Below are 25,978 nucleotides of genomic sequence, written 5' to 3' on the forward strand. Positions count from 1 at the left end.
TTATTCATCTTATATGAATGTAATATATACACAATGTTAACATCCAATTTCACTCTTTTGACACAATCTTAAAATTTTAAAATTCAAAATATTATTATATTAAATTCATTTCAAATCCACTTTAGACCAACACTAATAATACTAATCACATACACTTTTATCATGAATTATAAAAATTTCATGTCTCCAATACACATTCAAATGAAAATCAAAGCAGATATCTATTAACATCTGGGACAATCATAGAAGATATAGATGTGAAGGAATATGTACTCACTAATCTGAAATGGAATACAACGAAGCAAAGTTAAAATCAAAGCACATATCTATCACATCTGGGACATTCATAGAAGATGCAGATATGCCGAAATATGTATTCACTAATCTGAAATGTAATACAACGAAGCAAAGTTGTTTGTTCATGCCCAGCCATAGGAAGACATACACTGAAAATTATTGTGATTATAGGCAGACGACCAGTTCTTCTTCTGCTCCTGCTATTACTCTCTCACACACAAACATATAGCCAAACAAGAAAAATGACCTTAGTTTAACCTCGTGGCTTCCTAACGATGCTCTTAGTTTGCACCCAACTTAAACACAGAGAATTACTATTGTGTTATTAATGGTGGACAACATCCTCACAGAGGCAGAAGTACCGAGGACAAATTCTCACAATTGCACATCTCTATCATGAATCCATCTGGGTCATGCATGAATATTTGGTCCATGTAAACCCCACCTTCTTCTACTCTACTCTTCACATACCTGATCTTCAGATCCTCTAGTTTCTTCTCCACTGCTGCCATACTCTCAGTCTGTATATTAACATACAACAGTAAGAAAATCTTCATAACATGAACAGATTTAGAAGAAAGAAAATTCCAGAGAGCCAAGATCAAGATAAAATCATATTTCGTACCTGAAAAGATAAATGATTGTCCCTTGGATCGATTTCTGATTTCTTGGGCAAACTCTCCGGGTGTTTGCATTCAATCAGGTGTATGCCGATTCCATAATTGAACAGCCTGAAAGATAAAAGTACGTTAGTTTTGGAAGTAGATTGTAGACTGCTTGAAAAATGGGTTTTAAACAATTCAATCTCCAAGCAATCGAGAAGACACCCACATCAACTTAAGTCCTTCCCAGTGTCCATGGAAAATCAATCAACCATACAGAAAATTCATTTGATGGGTACTTGTTTTTCCGAGTCTTACCAGAAAACCTAATTATATTCTTACCAGGCTCCATTAAAATCAAAAGCTCCGGGCCTCTTAACCTGAGAAAAACCTAGCAGATTCTGATAGAAATTAATGGAGTCCTCAAGGGATTTGCAGACAAGAGATATGTGATTTACAGAAGTGATGGGCAGAGGTCCAGAAGGTACAGAGTTCGCCATTATATCTTCCCAATTTTTTCCCCCGACCAACACTTAGATAACAAAAGAGACCCACACAGAAATAGATTTGTTTTTCAGGCAGAAGGTTGCCACAAGAAAAGATTGACGAAATTAGGCATATATAACAGTTGGAGAAGGTGATATATTTGTGATCATCACGTCGGTGGTGGGAAGTTTCCTGGTATTTGTGTTGTCGTTAAGGCAGAGCTATTTGGGCGAATCTTTAGTCTCTGTCTTCCAAATATAAGTGAGATGTGTTTTGAGGATTAAATAAAGATTCAGCAATCAACTTTCTAATTCTAGCTTAGTTCTTTTGGGTGACGTACAGAGATAGATGACTGTTAGGACAATTGATTTTGAATGTTTTAGGCATTGGTATTTTTAATTTTTTTTTTTATATAATGGTTTACAATAATTGAAGTAAGCATATATTTAAATCAGAAAGTTGTCCTTCAGCTTAATAGTCATATGTGAGGGGTCCCATCAATCAAAATCATACAAACACATTCAGAGAAGGACAAAGAAATATAAAGTCTTCACAAGTTAAAGAAATGATAGTGTAGCACTTGTAGCTAACTTGTGTCACCTACAAAAGGATAGGTATATCAATGAAGGAGGATAAAGGGAACTTTCCTTTACACTTAGTCATTAACATATATGTACCACATGTAAGATATATAGCATAGGACATGGAAAGGGTAATAGAGTACAAAATATGATAGAATAGAGTATAGATAAAAGAGAAATAAATGAGAATATTCTATATAAGGAATTAATATGTGATGGAAAAATAATTTTATGTGTTACGTAATAATAAAATAAAGAGATGATAAGGATGACCCTGCAGCGTGATGGTAAGTTATGAGCCCTGTTGATAGGGAAGTCGTGAGTTCAAAACTCATGCCTTTCATCTTATAGGAGGAAGCCCTCTCATGGCAAAGCACAAGTGGGCAACAAGGACTACTAGGTGGATGGTGTCCATGCCAGTTGTGATGACAAAGAGATCACTACTTTCAAATATATGATCTACTAATTACATAGGTATCACTACTTTAGGGCTACATTATGCAAAAAAAAATTATGTTTTCACAACTCCTATTGATGTAATGATATATGCTTAATAGTTCAATTATTATTTAATTTTATCCTTTTTATTTCTACTAAGAAAAGGTCATTAACACCAAAACGTAATATTTTTTGCTCGGTAAACACCAAAACATAATATTGATTATCATTTAATTATTAATAGACACACACACAAGAAGAAATTCCATGTCAAGATGTATTTTTTTCTATTTTGGATAGATAGTTAAGATAAAAATGATGTCCTATCAAAATAATTGAGTTTTCAATATACACGTTTTAAAATTTATCTAAAATATATATTAATAAAAAATGGAGAAAAATCCATCTATATATTATATTTTCAAGTTATAAATTAAAAAAAAAAAATCTACTATGTAAAGAACAATGCCCCTCTTAACCTGATTTTTCATTATTTTAAATCAACAACTAAATAATAATGTCAATTTTAGAAAAAATATACAATTATTTTTAAATTTTCTCAAAAGTACAAACATAAAATACACATATTTAAATCTACATTTCATTAGTTTACATTATTTTAAAATTAAAAAAATATGTCACCTTCTAGTGACTCAAGTTAAAAGTTAAATTACCATTGGTTATTTCTTTTATAAAAGTGTGACATATCTTTCAGCTTTCAAATTAATAGATAACTAATAAATACTAGGGCATAAAATCATAATCTATGCTCCATGTGGTCAATATTTGATTCTATTGTTTTGATTAAGTAAAAATAAGTTTTTGAAAGGAACCCGAACCTTTTACATATCAGGAAATAGAGAAAGCATTGGAGCTTAAAAGATCCATGCTTGATCACCCCAACAAAAAACTGATCCCACCTGAACCAAAAAGGGATCACAAAACACATAGATTCTATTGTTAGGAACTAGGTAGTTGGTAGAAATAAAAAGCCAAAATTATGAGAAAAATATTTGTCTTGGTTTTTTTGAGGTAAGTGATTAGAGATTTAAAGAATGCGATTTTGGATATTTTATAGTGAAGCACACTAGATCCAATCCCATGAAAGGTGTTAGGAACCTAAGGGATGAAAAATGGAAAGTAGAGATCATAAGGGGATATAAAATAGATATGAATAGTAAAAGATGGTCTTAATTGAACCATTAGGATGAATAAAAAGATTCATTAAAATTCAAATAAAAAACACCCATGGAAAAGGGAGTTGAGAGAGAGTAAGATAATTTGTGTAAGATGTCAAAATGGAATTAGAATTGAACATGGAATATACAAGAGTGAAACAAGTCTAAGAGGAAAGAACAAAATCATAAAAGGATAGAAAGGGATAGGAAAGACTCTTTATAGTGCAGCAAAGGGTTAATACTCAGAGTGTTGAAATTCTAAAGTTGAGAATGCGAAGAGTTTTGAGTTCCAACTACTAGAAGTAAAGATAGTGATGTCCAACTACAATGATATATCTAATGAGATAATTAAATTAATATATAAGATGAAATAGTGGGATGAATTTAAGGATTCATTTAAGGGATCAAAAGTAGGAGTTATTAAGTATGACATTGTAGAGTGGGAAAAGTGAACAACTATAGAAGGATATCTATCCTCCGAGAGCTCAAATTTCTAGAATACAGCTAGATAGGCAAAAAAAAATCACATCCTTCAAGTTTATCCTATTAATTATGAAATTGGGGAAATGTTGTGGTTCTATTTGTATTGTGATCATAAAATGTAATGAATTTGTGAGCACCTTAGACACATTAAGTGCAGGTGAGAAAGGTCCTGTATAGTTTAGCTAGCTCTATATCTAGGATGTTTGCATAGTGCACAAATGTCAATGTGGTTTGGTAGGATCCTATACAGATAGAAAATATAAATATCTATAGAAAAATAATAACACCATCTAAATAGGTTTCAAAGTTTGAGAAAAACTAGAATGTGATGAAATAAGAAATGACAATAGATATGCATTTTTTTTGGGTAGTTAAATTTCTAGATGGACCAACTCCCATTAGATTAATTTGAAAAATATTAACAGAGTCCATAAAAAATAAGTCTTGCAAAACCTAAAAGAGATCACAACTATACAATAATGGACCTAATATCGCCCTAACCTTGACTAGACATTCACAATGAAACCATTACATCTTAAGCAAAGACCTAACAACTTCTAATAGAAATTGCTTGACCTTAGGCAAACCTTTGAAGTTATCCACTTTTCATCTGTACCACATTATCTGCAATAATATCATCTACCTGCATTTCCCATTTGAGCCCTTCTAGCAAAACATATGATTTAATCCACTCAAGGTCTTCATTCATCTCAATCCATGTCCAATTTAGTAGAAATTCAAGTCCTCTGGTTGCCACTTCCAGACAAAAAAAAAGAAAAGAGAAGATAGAGATATCGCCCAAGACGATTGAAAAATTGCAAGAGATCCAACAAAGAAATCTCCCTAAAACATTTGCACACATAAGACCAAAGATAGATGTTAGGGGTGATTGTATAGGAGCTTTTGGTGCAAGAACACCTACCTATGAAGGCATGAGCTAGGAACAAGATGGTTTTCTATTAATTAGAAGAAATGTAATAAGACCATATGGGTCCTTTTTGTAATTCAATGTCCTAGGAGTGTGACAAGTTTGTCCATGTTTGGATCAAGTTGTTATCTAGGGTTTGGTAGAACAAATTGAGTCAATAAGGGTCACAATGGTCTAAATTGAGGGATCAAGTGACCACAAGTCTATTTGAGTCATTTTTGATGTTTTAGAATCAAATTTAATCATTTTGGGGGACTATGATAGTCTATAGTCTAAGTTGGTCGAATTATGCAAAAGTTGTCATATTGTTAATTTGTTGTCTTGATAATTTTGCACTTTTTGTAAGTTGTGATTCTCCAATAGTCACTTAGGGTTTGGAAAATAGTTGGAAGAGGTTGTGGTCATTTAGGAAAAACCTTTAAAGGCCCCAAATACTGAAGAATGTATGTTGGTTGATTAAAAAAGAAATTGAAGCATCAAGAACTATTGGAAACTCAAAAAAATGGTCTAATTTCTACTGATTGCATATTGAAGGTGGATTGGTAAGAATTCTCATGGAATAGATCCTATAACTAGATTGTTTTACCTTTTTTTTGATTTCAGTGTGAAGTCTTGAAGTGATCGCTGCCCCATTCTACAAAAAAATCTTTACCGGGTAGCCTAAACCCTTAAACCCTTAGGGTTTGACTACAATAATGGGTTTTGGCCTATCAATCCTTAACTGAACACTCAACCGTTATAGGAGATGATAGGCCACTGTATCATATGTCAGTACCAAAATCCATTAAGAGGATACAATAGGGTGAAGAGGATGGAGAACTAACCCTAGGTCTAGCATGTCTATGTGACAGACTGGTTTGATGAGTACAGTGCATGAGAATTGAGTGGTAGAGAACTAAAAAAGATATTTGAATGTGGTAGATGAGTAATTTGGAGGTTTTCATGACATTTCATGGTCAGTGGTGGTCATCTATTAAAATATTCAAACCAGTTTGTGAAAGGCATTTAGTCAAATAGGTTTGAAAGCCTTATTAGGTCTATTACTGCAACATAGGTTGGAACATCTGCAAGTTGATCCTCTATCAAAAACTGAGATATTGTTTATAAATCCCAAGAGGGTATCTAAAAACATAATTTGTTTGCCTAGATCCTCAAATTTTCAAAAATTATTATCCGATTCCCTCAGAAGGAGGCCTAATAGCAATTAGTTCAGGTTTGTGGGCAAATGAGTCAAGATTGATGTTCTGGTGGATCTAAACCATGAAATCCTATTTCAATTGTGTTTAGGAGTTGTGATAACACCCCTCCAAATATTGTTGTATCAAAATGGTCAAGTGTGCCATTCAAACCCAGAAGCCTAGTAGTAGCCCACTCATTGTATGCAAGGGTATGTGTAGCCACACAAGAACTTGAGAAGTGTTAGTTGTCTGTAAGTGGATATAGTGGATCCTTGGGGTTTTCCAAGGTGTTTTTTGGTGCCATTGAATCATTTATTGACTTAGTGTTGTGTAAGGACCTTTGGAATCAAGGATTACTGGTTGAGTCTGTGAACCTTAGGGATTGGCTGGTTCAAGGTCACCATCTTTTTGGTTTGTGTCCTCTTCATCATATTGGTATCAGAGTAGGATTTTGAAGATCACTTGGGTGGTGTGGTCTTAGTCTATGTTAGAGGAAGAGATTGAAATAAGGGATAACATAATGCCTCCTAAGATTATGTCACAAGATGCGATGAATAAGTTGATTGAAGAGATGTTTGAGTCCAAGCTTGAAGAATTGAAAAAGACTAAGGATAAGGAAGACACAAGTGACACTGATGAAGAAAGGGATAAAGAAGATGGGGAATCCTCTAAGAGGGTAGAAGAGATACCTACAGATTAGAGGGCATTTGTAGATGCCTTGAGGTCAGTCAATAGGAAAACCATTGATGGGTTGCCTATATATAGTGGGAGTATGGAAGCAGAAGAGGTGATAGACTAGATTGAAGCATTGACCAGTCATTTTGATTACAAAGAAATACCTGAAGCTAAGAGGGTTAAGTTGGCAAAAGAAACGTTGAAGGGGTCTTCTCTTACATGGTGGAACTATGTACAAGGGGACAAAGTTAACGAGGGAAAAATTATGATAACCTCCTGGAAAAGGATGAAATCTAAAGTCAAGGCACAATTCATGCCCATTGACTATGAAGTGCAGATGTATAGAAAATTGTAGAACCTCATACAGTGAGACCTTGATGTGAATTATACGGAGGAGTTTCATAAACTCAGTCTCAAATCAAAGAGACAAGAAGAAGAGTCAGAGAAAGTGTCCAGGTACTTGAATGACCTAATGATGAATATGTTAGGACCCAGAGGCAACTGAGAGGGGGGGGGGGTGAATCAGTTGATGAATAATGATGAACAATAAATACCCTAACTAGTACTAAGAGGGGGGGGGGGGGTGAATCAGTACAGGCAAAAAATTTCTCCGCCACTTATCAAGTTAAAGCAATACCAACTGATTGTCATCATTACTAAACTTAACCATGGCAATACTGGTTAAACACATTAAGACTTTAGACAACATAAACTGATAAGTCAGAACACTTCAACTACATTCAATACTTGATATCAACTTCACCCATAAACATATGCATGTGGTATACCAATAATACCATAACCTAATAACTCTGCATGCATAATCTTTTAAGCAAATAATACATACACATCACATGAAAAATGCATAACACATAACACATAGATTTTTCTCATGGAAACCCAAATGGGAAAAACCATGGTGGGGATGAATACCCACAAGCTTGTTTTGAACTCTTTTGAAGCTCGCTCTATTAGGAGCCTAGTCCGATTAAAGACTTTACAATAAGGTTCTGTTAGGAACCAATCCTGTTAAAGATCACCCGGTTAAGGGATGGCTATATACCCTGTTAAAGGTTATCTCGCTAGAGGATTTGAAGAACTCAATGATCTTGAGTCACCTGGTTAAAGGTTTTACAATAAGCTTGTTAAAGCTACCCAGTAAAGGGATTTTTCAACTGTTGAAATGATTAGAAGAAAACAGGTAAAAATTCTGATCTAATAACAACACTACATGCCAAGGCAGATCCTTTTTAGTTCCTCTACTCTGGAGTCACACTCTGCAGTTCTCCACTTGCTATTTTGGCAAGTATCTCATCACTTGGATACACACACAACTTTTTCCAACAACTTTACAATAACAAACATCATCGACCTTATAGACATTAGTTAGGTCAGTAGCATAAACCCTAGACCCTAAGCATCTTAGGTTTATAACACACACGGTCCAATCTTGACCATCCAAACACATTGCATAGAGTATTACAATTTCAAATAGATCACAAGACAATTTGAATCGTTCATTCTTCACCACACATGGAAATCGGTAACCCATCACGCTCTCTTCTCATACCGCCAAGAAGAATGATCATTCCCGAGGTAGACTTCAAATGCAATCGATCTTCTCATGCAAGATCCTCAAGGAAATCCTTCACGCACACAAGGTTGACATGGAACCTCGATCTCACTCATATATCTTAGCTAACTCATCAAAGAGTATCACCAGTTGCATCAAACAAGATGGATCGCCAAACCGATAACCATAGAGCTGAGACTGCCAATCAGTAGTCACACTTAGTGAAACCCCAACACTGGTTCACTGCATCTCCTCATACCTCTTCATACTGGTTCACTTGAACTTAATTGACATCAATGACAACATACATTATCATCATATCAACATGCAGGTTCATCATATGCCAACAATATCAAAAAATCTCCCCATATGCCAACAATATCTGAAAATCTCCCCCTTTGGCATTGATGGCAATACTCAGTGTAGCGTTGCAACTGAAAACATCATAGACCAGTGTATCTGTATTATCAGATATCTTCTCCCCATACATCATATATATTCTCCCCCTTTGACAACAATGCCAAATTGGAGGCACAAGCTTCCATACTCTACTATGTTGCTCCCTCTATGGAGTAGCATCCTTCAACACATCAATCCTGAAAGATTTGACACTGTAGTTTCTGACTGATGCAGAGCATACAACTTTTAGTTGACTTCATGAAGGGGCAGAACCCCTAATTCACCTCTCAAATAGGTAAATGTAGTCTTTGGTAAGGGCTTAGTGAATATATCTGCTAGCTGCTCCTTATTGGAAACATGTTGAAGTACAACCTCCTTATTTTGAAATTTCTCTCTCAAGAAGTGATATTTAAGCTCAATGTGCTTAGTTATAGCATGCAATACTGGATTCTTGGAAATATTTATTGCACTTGTGTTGTCACAAAATATATTCACTGGTTCAGATACAGGTACTTTGAAACCTTCCAATACATGTTTCATCCAGATTGCTTGAGTGTAGTTGATAAATGTTGCCACATATTTTGCTTCAACTATAGATTGGGAAATACAGCTCTGCTTCTTACTTGTCCATGATACTAATCTTCCACTGAGAAAGAACACTCCACTGGTTGTTCTCTTTCGGTTGTCCACATTACCTACCCAATCGGCATTGGTATATACTTTGAGATTATAGTCACCATTATATGGATACCACAATCCATAATCAACTGTTCCTTTCAGATATCTAAGAATCCTCTTGACAGCTGCCAAGTGGGTTCTCTTGGACACTTCTAAAAACAAGTGACTATGCCCACTGCATGAGCAATATCTGGTCTGTTGTGCACCACATAGTGTAGCTTACTGATCATTGAACAGTACTCTTTTTCATTTGCCAATGCTGAATCATCTTCCTTAGTCAGCTTACAGCCAGTCACCATCGGTGTACCAACCAATTTACTTTTGTCCATGCCAAAAGTCTTCAATACCTCTTTGACATACTTGGACTGGGTAATAAATATACTCTCTTTCATTTGTTGAATCTATAAATAAATCAAGAACTTTATCTCTCCTATCAGAGACATCTCAAACTCTTTCTTCATTACATCTGCAAACACATGACTCATTTTATCATCTCCTCAAAAGATTATGTCATCCACAAACACTTCACAGATCAGAATCCGAACACCTTCTGATTTCAAGTAGATGTTGCTATCTTCACTTGTTCTCTGAAATCCAATCTTCACAAGATGAGAGTGTAATCTTTCATACCATGCCCTAGGTGCTTGTTTCAGTCCATACAGGGCTTTGTGTAATCTACACACCATGTCACTATCTTCTGATAAGGCAAACCCTTCTGGTTGCTCTATATACACTTCCTCTTCTAGGATTCCATCTGATAAACCTTAAATCCCTTAAATGTTGCAAATGCAAGTAGCATACGAACACCTTCTAGTCTAGCCACAAGAGCAAAGGTTTCTCCATACTCTTCTCCCTCCTCCTGAGCATATCCCTTGCATACAAGCCTAGCCTTGTTCTTTACAACTGTGCCTTCTTCATTCAACTTATTCCTAAAGACCCATTTAGTACCTATGACATTTTTATGTTCTGGTCTGGACACCAAAGACCATGTTGCATTCTTTTCTATCTGGTCTAGCTCCTCTTCCATTTCTTTAATCCAGTCTTCATCTGTAAGAGCTTCTCTGGAAGTCTTGGGTTCTAATTTAGAAATCATGCAAGAGTTTTCTTTCACTTTTCTTCTTGTGAGTATCCCTGCATCTTTATCTCCTATAATTTTCATCATATGATGATGCAATTTCACATATCTAGGAATGACTCTAGTTGGTTCTTCTTGCTTTTCCTCTTCTCCTTCTTCTCCATCTTCTTTTTCTCCTACCACAACTTCTACTGGTATAGGAATACTGAGATCTTTACAAGTTTATTTCATAACCGGTTCCCAGAAAGCTATTCCCAGTTCACCTTCCACTTCTTCATTGTTGGTTCCCTCATATTTCTTAGGTGATTCATCAACCCTGACATTGATACTTTCAACAATTTTCCGAGTTCTATTGTTGTAGCACTTGAGAGCTTTGCTCTTGGTGGAATATCCCAGAAATATTCCTTCATCACTTTTAGCATCAAATTTGCTCAAATTCTCACCTCTTTTGATATAGCACTTACTCCCAAATACCTTAAAGTAACTCATAGTGGGAGTCTTCCTGGTCTAGTACTCATAAGGGATTTTATCTTTGCCTTTCATGATGAGTACCTGTTTCAAAGTATAGACTGCATTGCTCACTACTTCTCTCCAAAATGTGTGAGCAACCTTTCCTTGGATCAGCATTGTTCTCACCGCTTCAACTATAGTCCTGTTATTCCTTTCTGCTATTCCATTCTGTTGTGGTGTCCTTGGGGCAGAAAACTACCTCTTGATACTGTTATCTTTAGTGTACTTGTTGAATTCATCAGAAGTGAATTCTCCTCCCTGATCGGTTCTTAGACACTTTATCCTTTAGCCACTTTCCTTTTCTACTAATGCTCTAAAGGATTTGAATTTTCCAAATACTTCAGACTTGTCTTTCAAGAATGTGACCCACATCATTCTTGAGCAATCATCAGTAAAAATCATAAAATACCTATCTCCCTGAATACTTCTAGTTTTCATAGGACCACACAAATCAGTATGCACAAGGTCAAGTAAATTTTCTGTTGAAAAAGACTTACCTTTAAAAGTTGAGGAAGACATCTTCCCAAGTTGAAATTCTCTGCACAAAGAATTCTCAAGTTTGTTCAGCAAAGGCAATCCTCTTACTGCTTTGATCTTACCGGCTTTAACAATGTTGTCAAAGTTCATATGACAGAGTCTCCTATGCCATATCCAACTGTCATCAAACTTAGCCATTAGACACTGACTAATCTTTGCATTCAACTAAACTAGGTTACCTCTGGTTTGCTTACCAGTGGCAATAAGTTCACCACTCTTCCCAATTATACTGCAGACTCCGCCTTTGAATTTTAGAATGAGTCCTTTGTCATTCAGCTAAGAAACATTCAACAGGTTATGCTTAAGACCTTCTACCGAGTAGACATCATCTGCACTTCTCTTTCTATTTAGTGAGATGGATCCTTTACCTTTTACCAAGCATGGTGCATCATTGCCAAATCTGACAACACCTCAATCATATTCTTCTAGAGACAGAAACTTTCTCCGGTCACCATTCATATGGTGAGAACAACCACTATCAATAATCCACTCATTGGAGTTGTCAATGTGAGAGACAAGAGCTTTCTTGTAAGACACTTCTTCCTTTACAGCTACAAACACTATATCTTCACTCTCTTCATCCTTTGATTCTTCATAAGTGACACCTTCATCCACAACAATGAGACAATTTCTTCTGTTTCCTCCTTTATACTTTATAAACCTCTTCAGTTTATCCTTATTGTCATTGTTAGGACAATTAATAGCTATATGTCCTATCTTTTTGTAGGAAAAATAATTTAAAGGAAGTTTACCTCTATGTTTTCCAGTTCCCTTTGGAAGTCTTTTAGCAAGAAGAGCTTCAAACTCCGTCAGAATCTCTTCATCATCCATATCTCTACATTGTCTGGATTCATAACTGGTACTAGTTTCTTTTCCTTTTCTAGATGATGTAGCAGATGCTCTAAAGGATGACTCAGTCTTTTGAACACTACCATCATAGCTATTCAACTCATATGTAGTCAACTTTGCAATGATAGAGTCTAAGGATACCTTCGTTTTATCAATAGACCTTAGTTCTTGGATAGCAGCAACTCTGATTGCATGGACTAGTAGCAATGATCTTAAGACTTTACTAACAATGGTGGCATCCTCAATCGTTCCACAAGTGCTTTTGATATCTCCAACCACAGTCTTAATCCTAATGCCATATTGTTGAATGGTCTCTCCTTCAACCATCCTCATGTCCTCAAATTTTCCTCTAGGGCTCTATTCCTTAGCTTGCTTTACATTCTCATCACCACCATAAATGGTTTCTAATGCATCCCATACATCTTTAGGAGTGTCATTGTCTTGTACATCAATAAACTCAATATTTGATAGGCTACTGATAAGAGCTTCCATGACTTGCCCATTTTCCTGAATCTCTCTCTTCTGATCATCAGTCAGTGTGCCAGCGGGAGTCACATAGGCATTCTCAACATAGCTTCAGTGTTGAGAACCCATACTTTTGATGTAAATCTTCATTCTGTCCTTCCATATCTTGAAGTTATCTCTATTGAACTTAGGACCTTCCCTCTTCATCATTACAACAGGATCTTTTACCTCAAGCGATTAAGCTTATATCACCAAGGACCTGGAATTGCTTTGATACCAATTGATGAATAATGATGAACAAAAAATACCATAACTGGTATTGAGAGGAGGGGGTGAATTAGTACAGGCAAAAACTTTCTCCACCACTTATCAAGTTAAAGCAATACCCACTGATTGTCATCATTACTGAACTTTACCATGGCAATACTGGTAAACACAATAAGACTTTAGACAACATAAACTGATAAGTCTGAACACTTCAACTACATTTAATACTTGATATCAACTTCACCCATAAACATATGCATGTGATATACCAATAATATCATAACATAATAACTCTGCATGCATAATCTTTCAACCAAATAATACATACACATTACATGAAAAATGCATAACACATAACACACATATTTTTCACGTGGAAACCCAAATGGGAAAAACCACGGTGGGGATGAATACCCACAAGCTTGTTTTGAACTCTTTTGAATCTCGCTCTATTAGGAGCCTAGTCCGGTTAAGGACTTTACAATAAGGTTCTGTTAAGAACCGATCCTGTTAAAGATCACTCGGTTAAGGGATGACTATATACCCTGTTAAAGGTTGAAACCCTATTAAAGGTTGAAACCCAAGTAAAGGTTACCTTGCTAGAGGATTTGAAGAACTCAATGATCTTGAGTCACTTGGTTAAAGGTTTTACAATAAGCCTATTAAAGCTACTCGCTAAAGGGATTTTTGAACTGTTGAAATGATTAGAAGACAACAGGTAAAAGTTCTGATCTGATAACAACACTACATGCCAAGGTAGATCCTTTTCAATTGTTCTCCACTTACTATTTTGGCAAGTATCTCATCACTTGGATACACACACAACTTTTTCCAACAACTTTACAATAACAAACGTCATTGACCTTATAGACATCAATTAGGTCAGTAGCATAAACCCTAAACCCTAAGCATCTTAGGTTTACAACACAGGTGGTCCAATCCTGACTGTCCAAACACATTGCATAGAGTATTACGATTTCAAATAGATCACAAGACCATCTGAATCATTCATTCTTCACCGCACATGGGAATCAATAACCCATCACGCTCTCTTCTCATACCGCCAAGAAGAATGATCATTCCCTAGGTAGACTTCAAACGCAGTCGATCTTCTCATGCAAGATCCTCAAGGAAATCCTTCATGTGCACAAGGATGACGTGGCACCTCAATCTCACTCATATCTCTTAGCTAACTCATCATAGAGTATCACCGGTTGCATCGCACAAGTTGGATCGCAAAACGATAGTCACACTTAGTGAAACCCCAACACCGGTTCACTGCATCTCCTCATACCTCTTCATACCGGTTCACTTGAACTTAATTGACATCAATGACAATATACATTATCATCATATCAACATGTCGGTTCATCATATTGCAACAATATCCAACATTAGTTGTCTATTAATTTCAACCAAAATATAACTTAATCAAACGTGATACTTAATACCGGTAGACCAAACTTAATGGCGGTTGAAAGATTAGCAGTTAATATTAATACCAGTGAAACTCAATGCATAAAACAGAAAGAGAAACAACATCCACAACACATAACATAGAGATTTGTACATGGAAACCCTGTAAGGGGAAAAACCACAGTGGGAAACCTTGCCCACAATAAGATGATACTACTACAAATAGTATGTGTATACAAATGGGGTCTGCACATGCAGAAAGGCCAACCACCTAGAGCTCGCTATGCAATCACAAAATAGGAGTCACACTGACTACAGTTGGATGGTTAAATCCAATGATAATGTACTGCTCAAAGTAGCATCTCTAATGTTGGAATCAATACCATTTAAGCTTTGATAATCACTTTCAAAACTTCCTTGAACCTTCTCTATGGTTTGCTCGTATGATCTTCAATATTCGCACATACCATATTACAAAGCCATATACCATATATCGCTCACTATATGTTCATCTCACAAATGAGATCTTACATTTATACAAAAACCTAGGACCAAATGTGTAGGTCGGCTTACTAAGAATATTACAATAAAATCAATTACAAATAAGTCAAGATGTGATGCATCATGTCGGCTCAATACATTTACAACAATATCCAATTAATAAATCATCTCCATAACATGTCATGCTGATCTGGTTCATAGATAATGCATGTCGGTCCATAACCTAGACCAATTTGCCGGTAACATCAAATATGTCAACCCGATCAGACCATTAACCATAATACCAAAAGCAAGTGTCCAAACCATGTCTTCAACATAACCAAGTGATCTCTAGATGATAACAAGTCATCCTTAGTGCCGACGAAGAATATAGCCTGCCGGTGAACAGTATACCGGTGACTGTGCATAAGTCACTGAACATGCCGGTGAACATAATGTGCCGGTTCAACATAACTAGAGATCTCCAGAAGGATAAGTGTTGACATCAATGAAAAAACTAATGCATCACATCCATAATACCAACAATCTCCCCCTTTGGCATTGATGGCAACACAAAATGGAAAAACATCTAAGTGCCAAAACAGAATGCCAAAAACCAACAATCTCCATAAATCAAAATACAAATGAAGAGAGTATATATCTCTCCCTCAATGAATAATCTCTCCCCATAGGATAATGTTTCCTAAATAAATTTTTTTTCCACAGATATCTCTCCCCCTTTGACATCAAATGCCAAAGAAATACAAATGCCAGAACATACAACCAACTCATAAAACCAATTATAATAACCAATTGTTATAACCAACTACTCCCCCTGAGAAGTAGCTCTCCTCCATCAAAGCCGAAAAATGATTTCTTTGTTAATTCTATCAGTTTGATGCCAATCATCAACTGTTTAAGTCTCTACCGATGAGGTTATTACCCCAAGATGCTCTCTGAGATATTCAAAAGTTTCCTTAGGAAAAGGCTTAGTAAAGATATGTGTAATCTTCTCTTTAGTATTCACATAAACCAATCTCACTTCTTTTGCTTCAACATTCTCTTTCAGAAAATTATATTTGATAGAAACATGTTTAGTTTTAGAGTGAAATACCGGATTCTTTGATATATCAATTGTTGTTGAATTATCACAATAAATAATTATAGGTTCTCTACATTTTAACTTTATATCCTTCAACATTTTCTTAATCAATAATACCTGAGTACAATTAGTTACTGCTGCAACATATTCTGATTCTGCTGTTGATAATGGTGTACAATTTTGTTTCTTGCTCAACCATGAAATCAATCTGCTACCAAGAAAGAATTCCCCGCCAGTAGTGCTCTTTCTATCATCTACATCTCCTGCCCAATTTGCATCAGTGTATGCACATAATTCAAAATTTTCATCTTTAGGATACCATAAATCAAGATTTGATGTGCCTTGTAGATACCGAAAAATCCTTTTCACTGCTGATTCATGATTTTCTCTAGGATTACTCTGAAATCTTGAAACAATACTTACTGCATTCATTATATCAAGTCTTGTTTGTGTCAAATACAGTAAACCTCCAATCATAGATTTATATCTTGTTGGATTAACAAGAGCTGAATTATCCTTTAATGTCAATTTATCAGTTGTACTCATAGGAGTACTTACTGGTTTGGAATTTTCCATATCAAATTTCTTCGGTAGCTCCTTCAAGTACTTTGTTTGACATATGAATATACCTTTATCAGTTTGTGAAATTTGCAATCCTAAAAATAATTTTATCTCCCCAATCATAGACATTTCAAATTGCTCCTCCATCTTATTAGCAAAGTCTTTACACAATCCATCTTCTCCTCCAAAAATGATATCATCAACAAAGACTTCAATAACCAAGATGTCTTCATTAGTCACTTTGGAATATAAGTTGTTGTCAACATTACCTTTAGTGTAACCAAGCTTTGAAAGATCTTTGTACAATCTAGCATACCAAGCTCTAGGAGCTTGCTTCAATCCATACAAAGCTTTCCCTAGTCTACAAACCATATCTTTATCATTTGTCAATGAAAATACATCAAGCTGTTCAATGTAAACTTCCTCTTCAAGATCACCATTTAGAAATGCACATTTTACATCCATCTGATATACTTTATAGTTCTTGTGAGCTGCAAATGCAAGAAATAATCTGACCACCTCAATTCTAGCTACCGATGCAAAGGTTTAATTATAATCAATTCCCTCTTTCTGTGAATATCCTTTACATACTAATCTTGCTTTGTTTCTGATTACCTTACCATCTTCATTAAGTTTATTTCTGAATACCTATTTAGTTCCAATTACATTTTTGTCTTTAGGCCGGGGAGCTAATGTCCATGTATTATTCTTTTCAATTTGTTCTAATTCATCTTACATTGCTTTAATCCAATGTTTATCTTCACATGCCTCAATAACAGATGTTGGTTCAATTTGAGAAATTAAACATACCTCTTCATTTGCTCTAGTCTTCCTCTTGTCATAACACCTTGATACTTATTCCCAATTATCTGACTTTCAGAGTGATTCACTCTTACATATTTGGGTGTGTTCACTTGCTGTCATTCTTTAGTCACTGTGGAATTCTCTGATGATGCCGGTGTGACTAGATCCACATTCTGTGTCGGTGCATTGTGTATAGGTTCACTTATGATCATCTCAACTACCGGTTCATAATCCATAGATCTTGAATTTCCTCTAAATTGTTCATCTATCTTCACATTTGCACTCTCAATGATTTTCTGCAATCTTTTATTAAAACATCTATATGCCTTGCTTTTAGATGAATAACCAAGAAATATTCCTTCATCACTTCTACGATCAAATTTACCAGTATACTCATCTCTCCCGATATAAAATTTGCTTCCAAATATTCTGAAGTATTTAAGAGTAGGAGTATTACCAAACCATAGTTCATAAGGGGTCTTACCGGTTTCATTTTTGATGTGAACTCTATTGAAAGTTTAAACTGTTGTATTCACTGCTTCTCTCCAATACACACGAGGTAGATTTGCTTCCAATATCATGCTTCTAGCTACATCCAGAATAGTTTTGTTCTTCCTTTCCACAACTCCATTCTGCTGAGGTGTCTAAGGTGCTGATAGTTGTCTTCTGATTCCATTTACTTCACAAAATGTATTAAACTCCTTAGATGTAAATTCATCTTCTTGATCCGATCTTAAACATTTGATTTTCTTACCAATTTCATTCTCTACCATTGCCTTGAACAGTTTGAATTTTCTAAAAGCTTCTGATTTCTCCCTAAGAAAAGTAACCCAACACATTCTAGAATAATCATCAATGATTACTATAAAGTATCTATCTCCCTATAGACTTCTTGTTCTTGACGGACCACACAAGTCAGTATGAATTAAATCAATAACATTATTGGATTTCTCATAAATACTCTTAACAGTTGTTCTAACTTGCTTTCCCATTTGACATTCCTTACATACCGGATTATGAGGTTTTACAATATCAGGCAAATCTCTTCCTGCCTTAGTTGAACTGATCTTTACAATGCAATCAAAATTCACATGAAAATGTCTTTTATGCAATAACCAACTTTCATCAATATGTACAATCAAGCATGCATTTTGATTGTTATTCAAGTGAAAAATATTACCTCTAGTCTGATTACCGGTTGCAATCTCCAAACCAGTTTTGTTCATGATTTTGCATTTACCATTCTTGAACTATAATTGAAATCCCTTTTCAACTAATTGACCAACACTCAAAAGATTATGCTTCAAACCTTCAACATAATAAATGTTGCTATTAGTGTGCTTACCATCAAAATATATAGTGCCTTTTCCTTTGATCAAACAAGCTTTATCATCCCCAAATATTACTGGACCTCCATTGTATTCCTAAAAAGATAAGAATTTACTTTTATCACCAGTCATATGATGTGAACATCTGGAATCTATAATTCATTCATCTTTCTCTTCAATTTTAGCTATTAGGGCCTACTCTACCAGTGAAATAGTAGGTGCCTGTTGATCTTATTTTATTACAAAAAAATCCCATCCATTATCTGCCAGTTCTTCATTAGAATCATCAGTAACTCCTTCATCAACATAGTAACATGATTTGTCTCTATTCTTCTCAAATCTGTATCTTTGATATTCAGGGTTAGGCTTATATGTTCTTTTAGCTTTTTCCCACAATCTTGCATGTCGATTAGGACATCTAGATGCCATATGACCAATTTTATTGCAGTTAAAACATTTAAATGGTGCTTTACCTTCATACTTGCTTCCAATAGGACCTTTAGGCATTTTCCTTGCAAATAGTGCTTCAATTTCTTCTAGTTCTTCATTTTCCTTTCTAATATCTTCAAGTTCTCTTGCATAAAGTTCTTTCCAATCAGATTTGTCAGATGATGATGCTTTGAAGGCCAAATCTATTTTAATTGTAACAATAGGACCAAATTCCTCAAGCTCAAATGTTGAAAGTTTTCCAACCAAGGTATCTCTAGATACTAATGTATTAGGCATTGTTCTCAACTCATTAATAGCAGTTACTTTCATTTTATATGGTGGTGGAAATGCTCTTAAAACTTTAGAAACAATTTCATCTTCACTTAAGGATCCTCCACAACATTGTATTCCCAAAACAATTTCATTAACCCTTTCCATAAAAGAAAAAATTCTTTCATCTTCTTCCATTTTCAGATTTTCATACTTGACCTGGAAGCATTCCAGTTTTGCAATTTTGATAGTGGTGTCTCCTTCATTCAATGTCTCCAATTTATCCCAAATAGCTTTAGCAGTAGATCAGTCTGATAATCTCATGATTCTGACAAGGCGCTCGAGAGTGCATCTCTTGCTTTGCAATCATTCTCTTGATCCTTACCCAATGTTGGTGGATTAGGTTGATTTGGTGTAGGACCAACATAGCCATTCTTTGTAACATCCCATATGTCTCTTTCAATGCAATTCATATGTGTCTCCATTCTAATCTTCCATTTACCATAGTTAGTTCCATCAAGTTTCAGACTATCCTTTCTGAAAAAGTTTGTTGCCATAGAATCTCTTCAAGCTATTAAACTTCTGCAAAAAGAGGACTTATCTCTGATACCAATTGTTAGGACCCAGAGGCAACTGAAAGGGGGGGGGCGGTGAATCGGTTGTCTATTAATTTCAACCAAAATATAACTTAATCAAACTTGATACTTAATACCGGTAAACCAAACTTAATGTCGGTTGACAACTTAGTAGTTAATATTAATACCAGTGAGACTCAATGCATAAAACAGAAAGAGAAACAACATCCACAACACATAACAAAATGATTTGTACATGGAAACCATGTAAGGGGAAAAACCACAGTGGGAAACCTTACCCACAATTAGATGATACTTCTGTAGATAGTATGTGTATACAAATGGGGTCTGCACATGCAGAAAGGGCAACCACCTAGAGCTCACCACTCAATCACAAAATAGGAGTCACATTGACTATAGTTGGATGGTTAAATCCAATGATAATGTACTGCTCAAAGTAGCATCTCCAATGCTAGATTCAGTATTGGTTAAGCTCTGATAATCACTTTCAAACCTTCCTTGAACCTTCTCTATGGTTTTGTCATATGATCTTCAATATTCACACATACCATGTTACAAAGCCATATACCATATATCGCTCACTATATGTTCATCTCACAAATGAGATCTTACACTTATACCAAAATCTAGGACCAAATGTGTAGGTTGGATTACTAAGAATATTACAATAAAATCAATTACAAATAAATCAAGATATGATGCATCATGTCGGCTCAATACATTTACAACAATATCCAATTAATAAATCATCTCCATAATGTGTCATGCTAATCTAGAATAGATAATGCATGCTAGTCCATAACCTAGACCAATTTGCCGGTAACAGCAAATATGTCAACCCGATTAGACCATTAACCATAATACCAAAACCAAGTGTCCAAACCATGTATTCGACATAACCAAGTGATCTCCAGATGATAGCAAGTCATCCTTAGTGTCGGTGAATAATATAATCTACCGGTGAACAGTATACTAGTGACTGTGCATAAGTCACTGAACATGCCACTAAACAGAATGTGCCAGTTCAACATAACCAAAGATCTCCAGAAGGATAAGTGTTAACCTCAATGACAAAACTAATGCAACACAACCATAATACCAACATAATATCCAAGATGAGATCATCATCTTGGCACTGAAGATAGTGAACAAGTGTTTTCAATTTGCTCTAAGGGAAGAAGAGAAACTAAAGAGAAGAAGTGAGTAGAGTTATAGAGGTAAAGGAGGGAGAAGTTTCAAAGGCAGAGGTAGTTTTGGAGGAAGAAGTCCTAACCAAAGGTCTAGTGGTGAGTCTAGCCAAGGAGAGCAAGTTGGGGACTCAAGTGTTGGCATTTGCATGAAGATTGCATTAATGATATGTTCTATTGTCATTGATGTCAATTAACTAGTAAATGATATTGTTGATATTGTCATATTATTGTTTTGTAACTGGTAGGATGAACAAGTGAAGGGAACTATAATCGGTAGGATGAATTTTGTTAATTGAATCGGTAACTGGTAAACCCTACTTGTTGTTTTTGATAACCCTAACGGATTAAGTTTGGTGAATTGGTTATATAGGTTCATGATCTGATGATGAGCAGAAATGATTATGATACATATGATTATTGTATGAAGACAATTTCAAGAGATTTTGGCGAACTGTTGTAATGGTTTTTATCTAGGGAAGGAGAAAATGTATTGCATATAATGCAAAGCACGTGATGAGTTACTAAGTTCAATGAAGTGTTGATCAAGGAGCCATCAAGGTTTTCTTGATTGATGTACAAAGATTGCTATGTAATCCAATGGTAATACTTAAACCAACTTGTTTGTAATCTCAATGAGAATTAGGTTTTTGTTGTGTTACCAACCTAATTGATTTGTTTATAAGTTCAATGAAGTTGTTTAGTTTAATGAGTTGGCAAAGAGTTGGAAAAGATCAGTTGAGTGTGTGGTTGTTGAACCGGATGATGTATCTACAGTCTGAGTAAAGGCAGATAGGATCAACAAATGGATTTGAACAAGCAAGTGTAGTGCTATTCAGAAAAATTAGCAAACTCCTATTGTTTTCTAACAATTACAACAAAATTGAAATCCCCTAATTGCATAATCTCTAACAAGCTTGGTGTTATTCAAATCCTCTAACAAGGTGATCCATTATCTTGGATTTTCAAATCCTCTACCGAGGTTACTCCTTACAGTGTATTGCTTCTAACAAGGCATTTTAGTCAATCCCTTAACCTGGTGATTCCTAACAGGATCAATTCTTAATAGGACTTTTGTAAAGATTTAACAGGCTAGGCTCATAACAGGGTGAACTTCAAAAGAGTTCAGATAGTTATCTTGTGAGTCTCATCTCATTGTGGTTTTTCCCATTTGGGTTTCCACCTCAAAAATACTTGTGTCAAGTGGTGAGTGTTTTTGTGGTTATGTTCTTATGGTTTATTTACTTAACTACTTAACTACTTTTATAAGTTATGATAATCGGAAGCATTGAGAAATGAAGTTTGTTGACATATGAAAAAGCATTTGGATGTTTATGATTTTGAAGTTGTTTACTGTTAATTTGTTGTAACAGTCAACCGCTTTATCTTATGAGTTTTTATCTTGATAGTGGTATTACATTGATAGTTCTAAGTTTACTTTAAGAGATTGATTTTGGGATTGGTGAAGTTTGTATCAGTTTTTCTATCTATTGATCCACCCCCTCCCCCCTCTCAGTAGTTGACCGTATACTTATTCTTTCATCATACCATCATCAAGTAGCAAAGAAGGCTATCATAGGAGAATACCTAATTGAAGAGGTGGGATAAATGGATCATGGAGAGGATCCAAGTTATCCAATATGAGATGCTATATCTGCAATCAGATGGGGCACCCAACCTACAAGAGTCTAGAGAAGGCTTCAACTTCTCATGGTGGTGATAGGAGAACCACTTTGACTCAAGAAGATGCAAGGAATGTGACATCTCCTGAATTTAATTTGACATCAAAGATGGGAGAGAACCTGATGATCAAGAGGACACTGCTCAAGGAACCAATGAAGACTGAGCCATCCCAAAGGAAGGCTTTGTTTAGAGTCAACTACAAGATTCAAGGTAAGGTTTGTAAAGTTATCATAGATTCAAGATCTACTGATAACATTGTATGCCTGGAAGTAGTAAAAAGGTTGAACTTAAAGAGAATACCCCATAGTTGTCCATATAGAGTCAGTTGGTTGAACAAAGGGCAAAACATACTCATCAATGAGAAAACATGGGTAGAGTTTAGTATTGGGGGGTATAAGGATAAAATTTTGTGTGACATCCTTCCAATAGATTCTTTCCATCTTTTGTTTGATAGACCATAGCAGTTTGACAGAAAATCTCATTATGATGGAGAAAAGAATGCTTACTCATTCCAAAAGGATGGAGTGACCTTTAGGATATAGTCAGTGGTAGAAGGGGATCCACAGTATGTAGGATCTAGTGTGATGATGGTAGGGTAAAAATAATTCCTTGATACACTAAAGGAGGAAGGTGGAGTAGGTTTTTCTTTGATTGTGAAGCCCAAGGAAGAAAGGAAGAAGGGTTTGAGTGAGGTAGGACCTAAGGAGGTCACAAAACTGCTAGACCAGTACAAAGGAGTGGTTGCAAAAGATATCCTTGATTCCCTGCCACCTATCAGAGATATTAGTCATCAGATTGACATCATACAAGGAGAAGTACTTCCTAACAAGGCAACATATAAAATGACTCCATAGTAGAATGAAGAGATAGCTAGGCAAATTCAAGATCTCTTAGATAAATGGTTGATAAGAAAGAGCCTTAGCCCATATGCAGTGCCTACTATTTTAGCCCCAAAGAAGGATGGGAAATGGAGGCCTTGCACTAATTTTAGGGCTATCAATAGGATAACCATCAGATATAGGTTTCCTATTCCAAGGATAGAGGACCTAATGGATTATTTAGGGGGAGCTACCTATTTCTCTAAAATTTATCTCAAGAGCTATCAGATAAGGATAAGAGAGGGGGGTGAATGGAAGACTGCATTTAAAACCAATGAAGGGTTGTATGAGTGGCTTGTGATGCCTTTTGGCCTTTCAAATGGCCCTAGTACCTTTATGAGACTAATGAATGAAGTGTTGCAAGAGTTTATAGGGAATTTTGTGGTAGTAGATACCTTGATGACATATTGGTGTTCAACAAGAGCAAGGAGGAGAACTTGAAACACTTGGAGATAGTCTTGAAGCGGCTGTAGGAGAAGAAATTGATGATAAATTTAGAAAAGTGTGACTTCATGAAGTAGGAGTTGGTGTACTTAGGCTTTGTCATCTCTAAGGGTGACTTGAAGATGGATTCTTCCAAGGTAGAGGCTATTCTGAACTAGCCTACACCTAAGACAGCCAGAGAGGTAAGAAGTTTTCATGGGTTAGCAACATTTTATAGGAACTTCATTAGAAATTACAATGATATTTGTGCCCCTATGTTGGAAACCATCAAGGGTGGTGGTAAGGTGAAGTTTGTGTGGACCAAAGAAGTAGATAAGAGTTTTAAGTGTTTAAAACAGAAAGTTGCCAAGTACCCAGTCCTAGTATTGCCTGATTTTAGTAAGGTCTTCACCATTGAATGTGATGCCAGTGGATTGGCTCTAGGATCAGTATTGAGCCAAGAGAGGAGACTGGTGGGTTTTTTTCAGTGAAAAACTAAATGAAGAAAAGAGGAAGTATTCCTCATATGATTTAGAGTTGTATGCCATGGTACAAGCTTTGAAAAATTGAAGGTATTACTTGCTTCCTAAGGAGTTTATTGTGTATACTGACAATCATGCTCTTAGTTTTTTGAATGGACAGGAGAAACTCAGTCATAGACATATGAAATGGGTTGAAAGTCTTCAAGAATACACCTTCATCATCAAGCACAAGAAAGGGGTAGCCAATACAGTTGCAGATGCTCTAAGTAGGAGGGTGTTGACAGTGCAAGAAGTGTACTTGTAGATTATGGGTGTTGAAGCACTCAAAGGATTGTATGAAGAGGACCAAGATTTCAAGGAAATATATAAAGTATGCTCTAAGTTTGCAAATGATTTTCATGGAGAATTTTCTGACTACACCTTTTAGGATGGTCTTTTGTTCAAAGGGTGTCAGTTATGTATCCCTATATGCTCAGTGAGGGACAATGTAGTAAAGGAGAAACATAGTGGTGGTTTAGGAGGTCACTTTGGTTTAAATAATAATTTGGACCTAGTTAGGAGATTTTACTTTTGGCCTAAGATGTAGACTGATATCAGAAAGTTTGTGTAGATTTGTATTGTGGGTCAAAGAGAAAAGGGGCTCTCAACCAATGAAGGTTTGTACCAACCTTTTCCTATACCAAGTAGACCATGGGAAAGTTTGAGTATGGACTTTGTGATGGGATTACCCAAGACGAAGACCGGTCATGATAGTGTGTTTATTGTGGTAGACAGGTTCAATAAGATGGCTCACTTTATTCCTTGTAAAACCACAATTGATGCTAGCTACATTGCAAGATTGTTTTTCAAAGAAATTGTTAGAATCCATGGGTTTCCTTTGAGTATTGCATCTGAACAGGACAACAAGTTTGTAGGGATTTTTTGGAGAACCGTGTGGAAAAGATTACGCACAAATTTGTCTTTTAGCTCAGCCTATCACCCTCAGACCGATGGCCAAACTAAAGTTGTGAATAGGTCATTGGGAAATCTTCTTAGATGTTTGATAAAGGAGCATGGAAGTAGTTGGGATGTGGTGATACCTCAGGAAGTGTATGCCTATAATGATCCAATAAACAAGAGTACAGGTTTGAGTCCTTTGGA

At 35.7% G+C, this 25,978-nt stretch overlaps 1 protein-coding gene across 1 annotated transcript; it reads right to left on the bottom strand.

Moving 5' to 3' along the window:
* Nucleotides 1–641: 641 nt before the first annotated feature.
* LOC131042639 (glyoxylase I 4-like) lies at nucleotides 642–1,399 on the bottom strand. The gene is made up of 3 exons (XM_057975948.2): nucleotides 1,242–1,399; nucleotides 923–1,028; nucleotides 642–818 (listed from the first exon to the last, which is right to left on the bottom strand). The coding sequence occupies exons 1-3, from the start codon at nucleotides 1,397–1,399 to the stop codon at nucleotides 642–644; spliced, it is 441 nt and encodes a 146-aa protein (XP_057831931.2).
* Between the last annotated feature and the right edge of the window lie 24,579 nt (nucleotides 1,400–25,978).

This window comes from Cryptomeria japonica, chromosome 1 (assembly GCF_030272615.1).
Source record: "Cryptomeria japonica chromosome 1, Sugi_1.0, whole genome shotgun sequence".
Taxonomy (NCBI): Eukaryota; Viridiplantae; Streptophyta; class Pinopsida; order Cupressales; family Cupressaceae; genus Cryptomeria; species Cryptomeria japonica.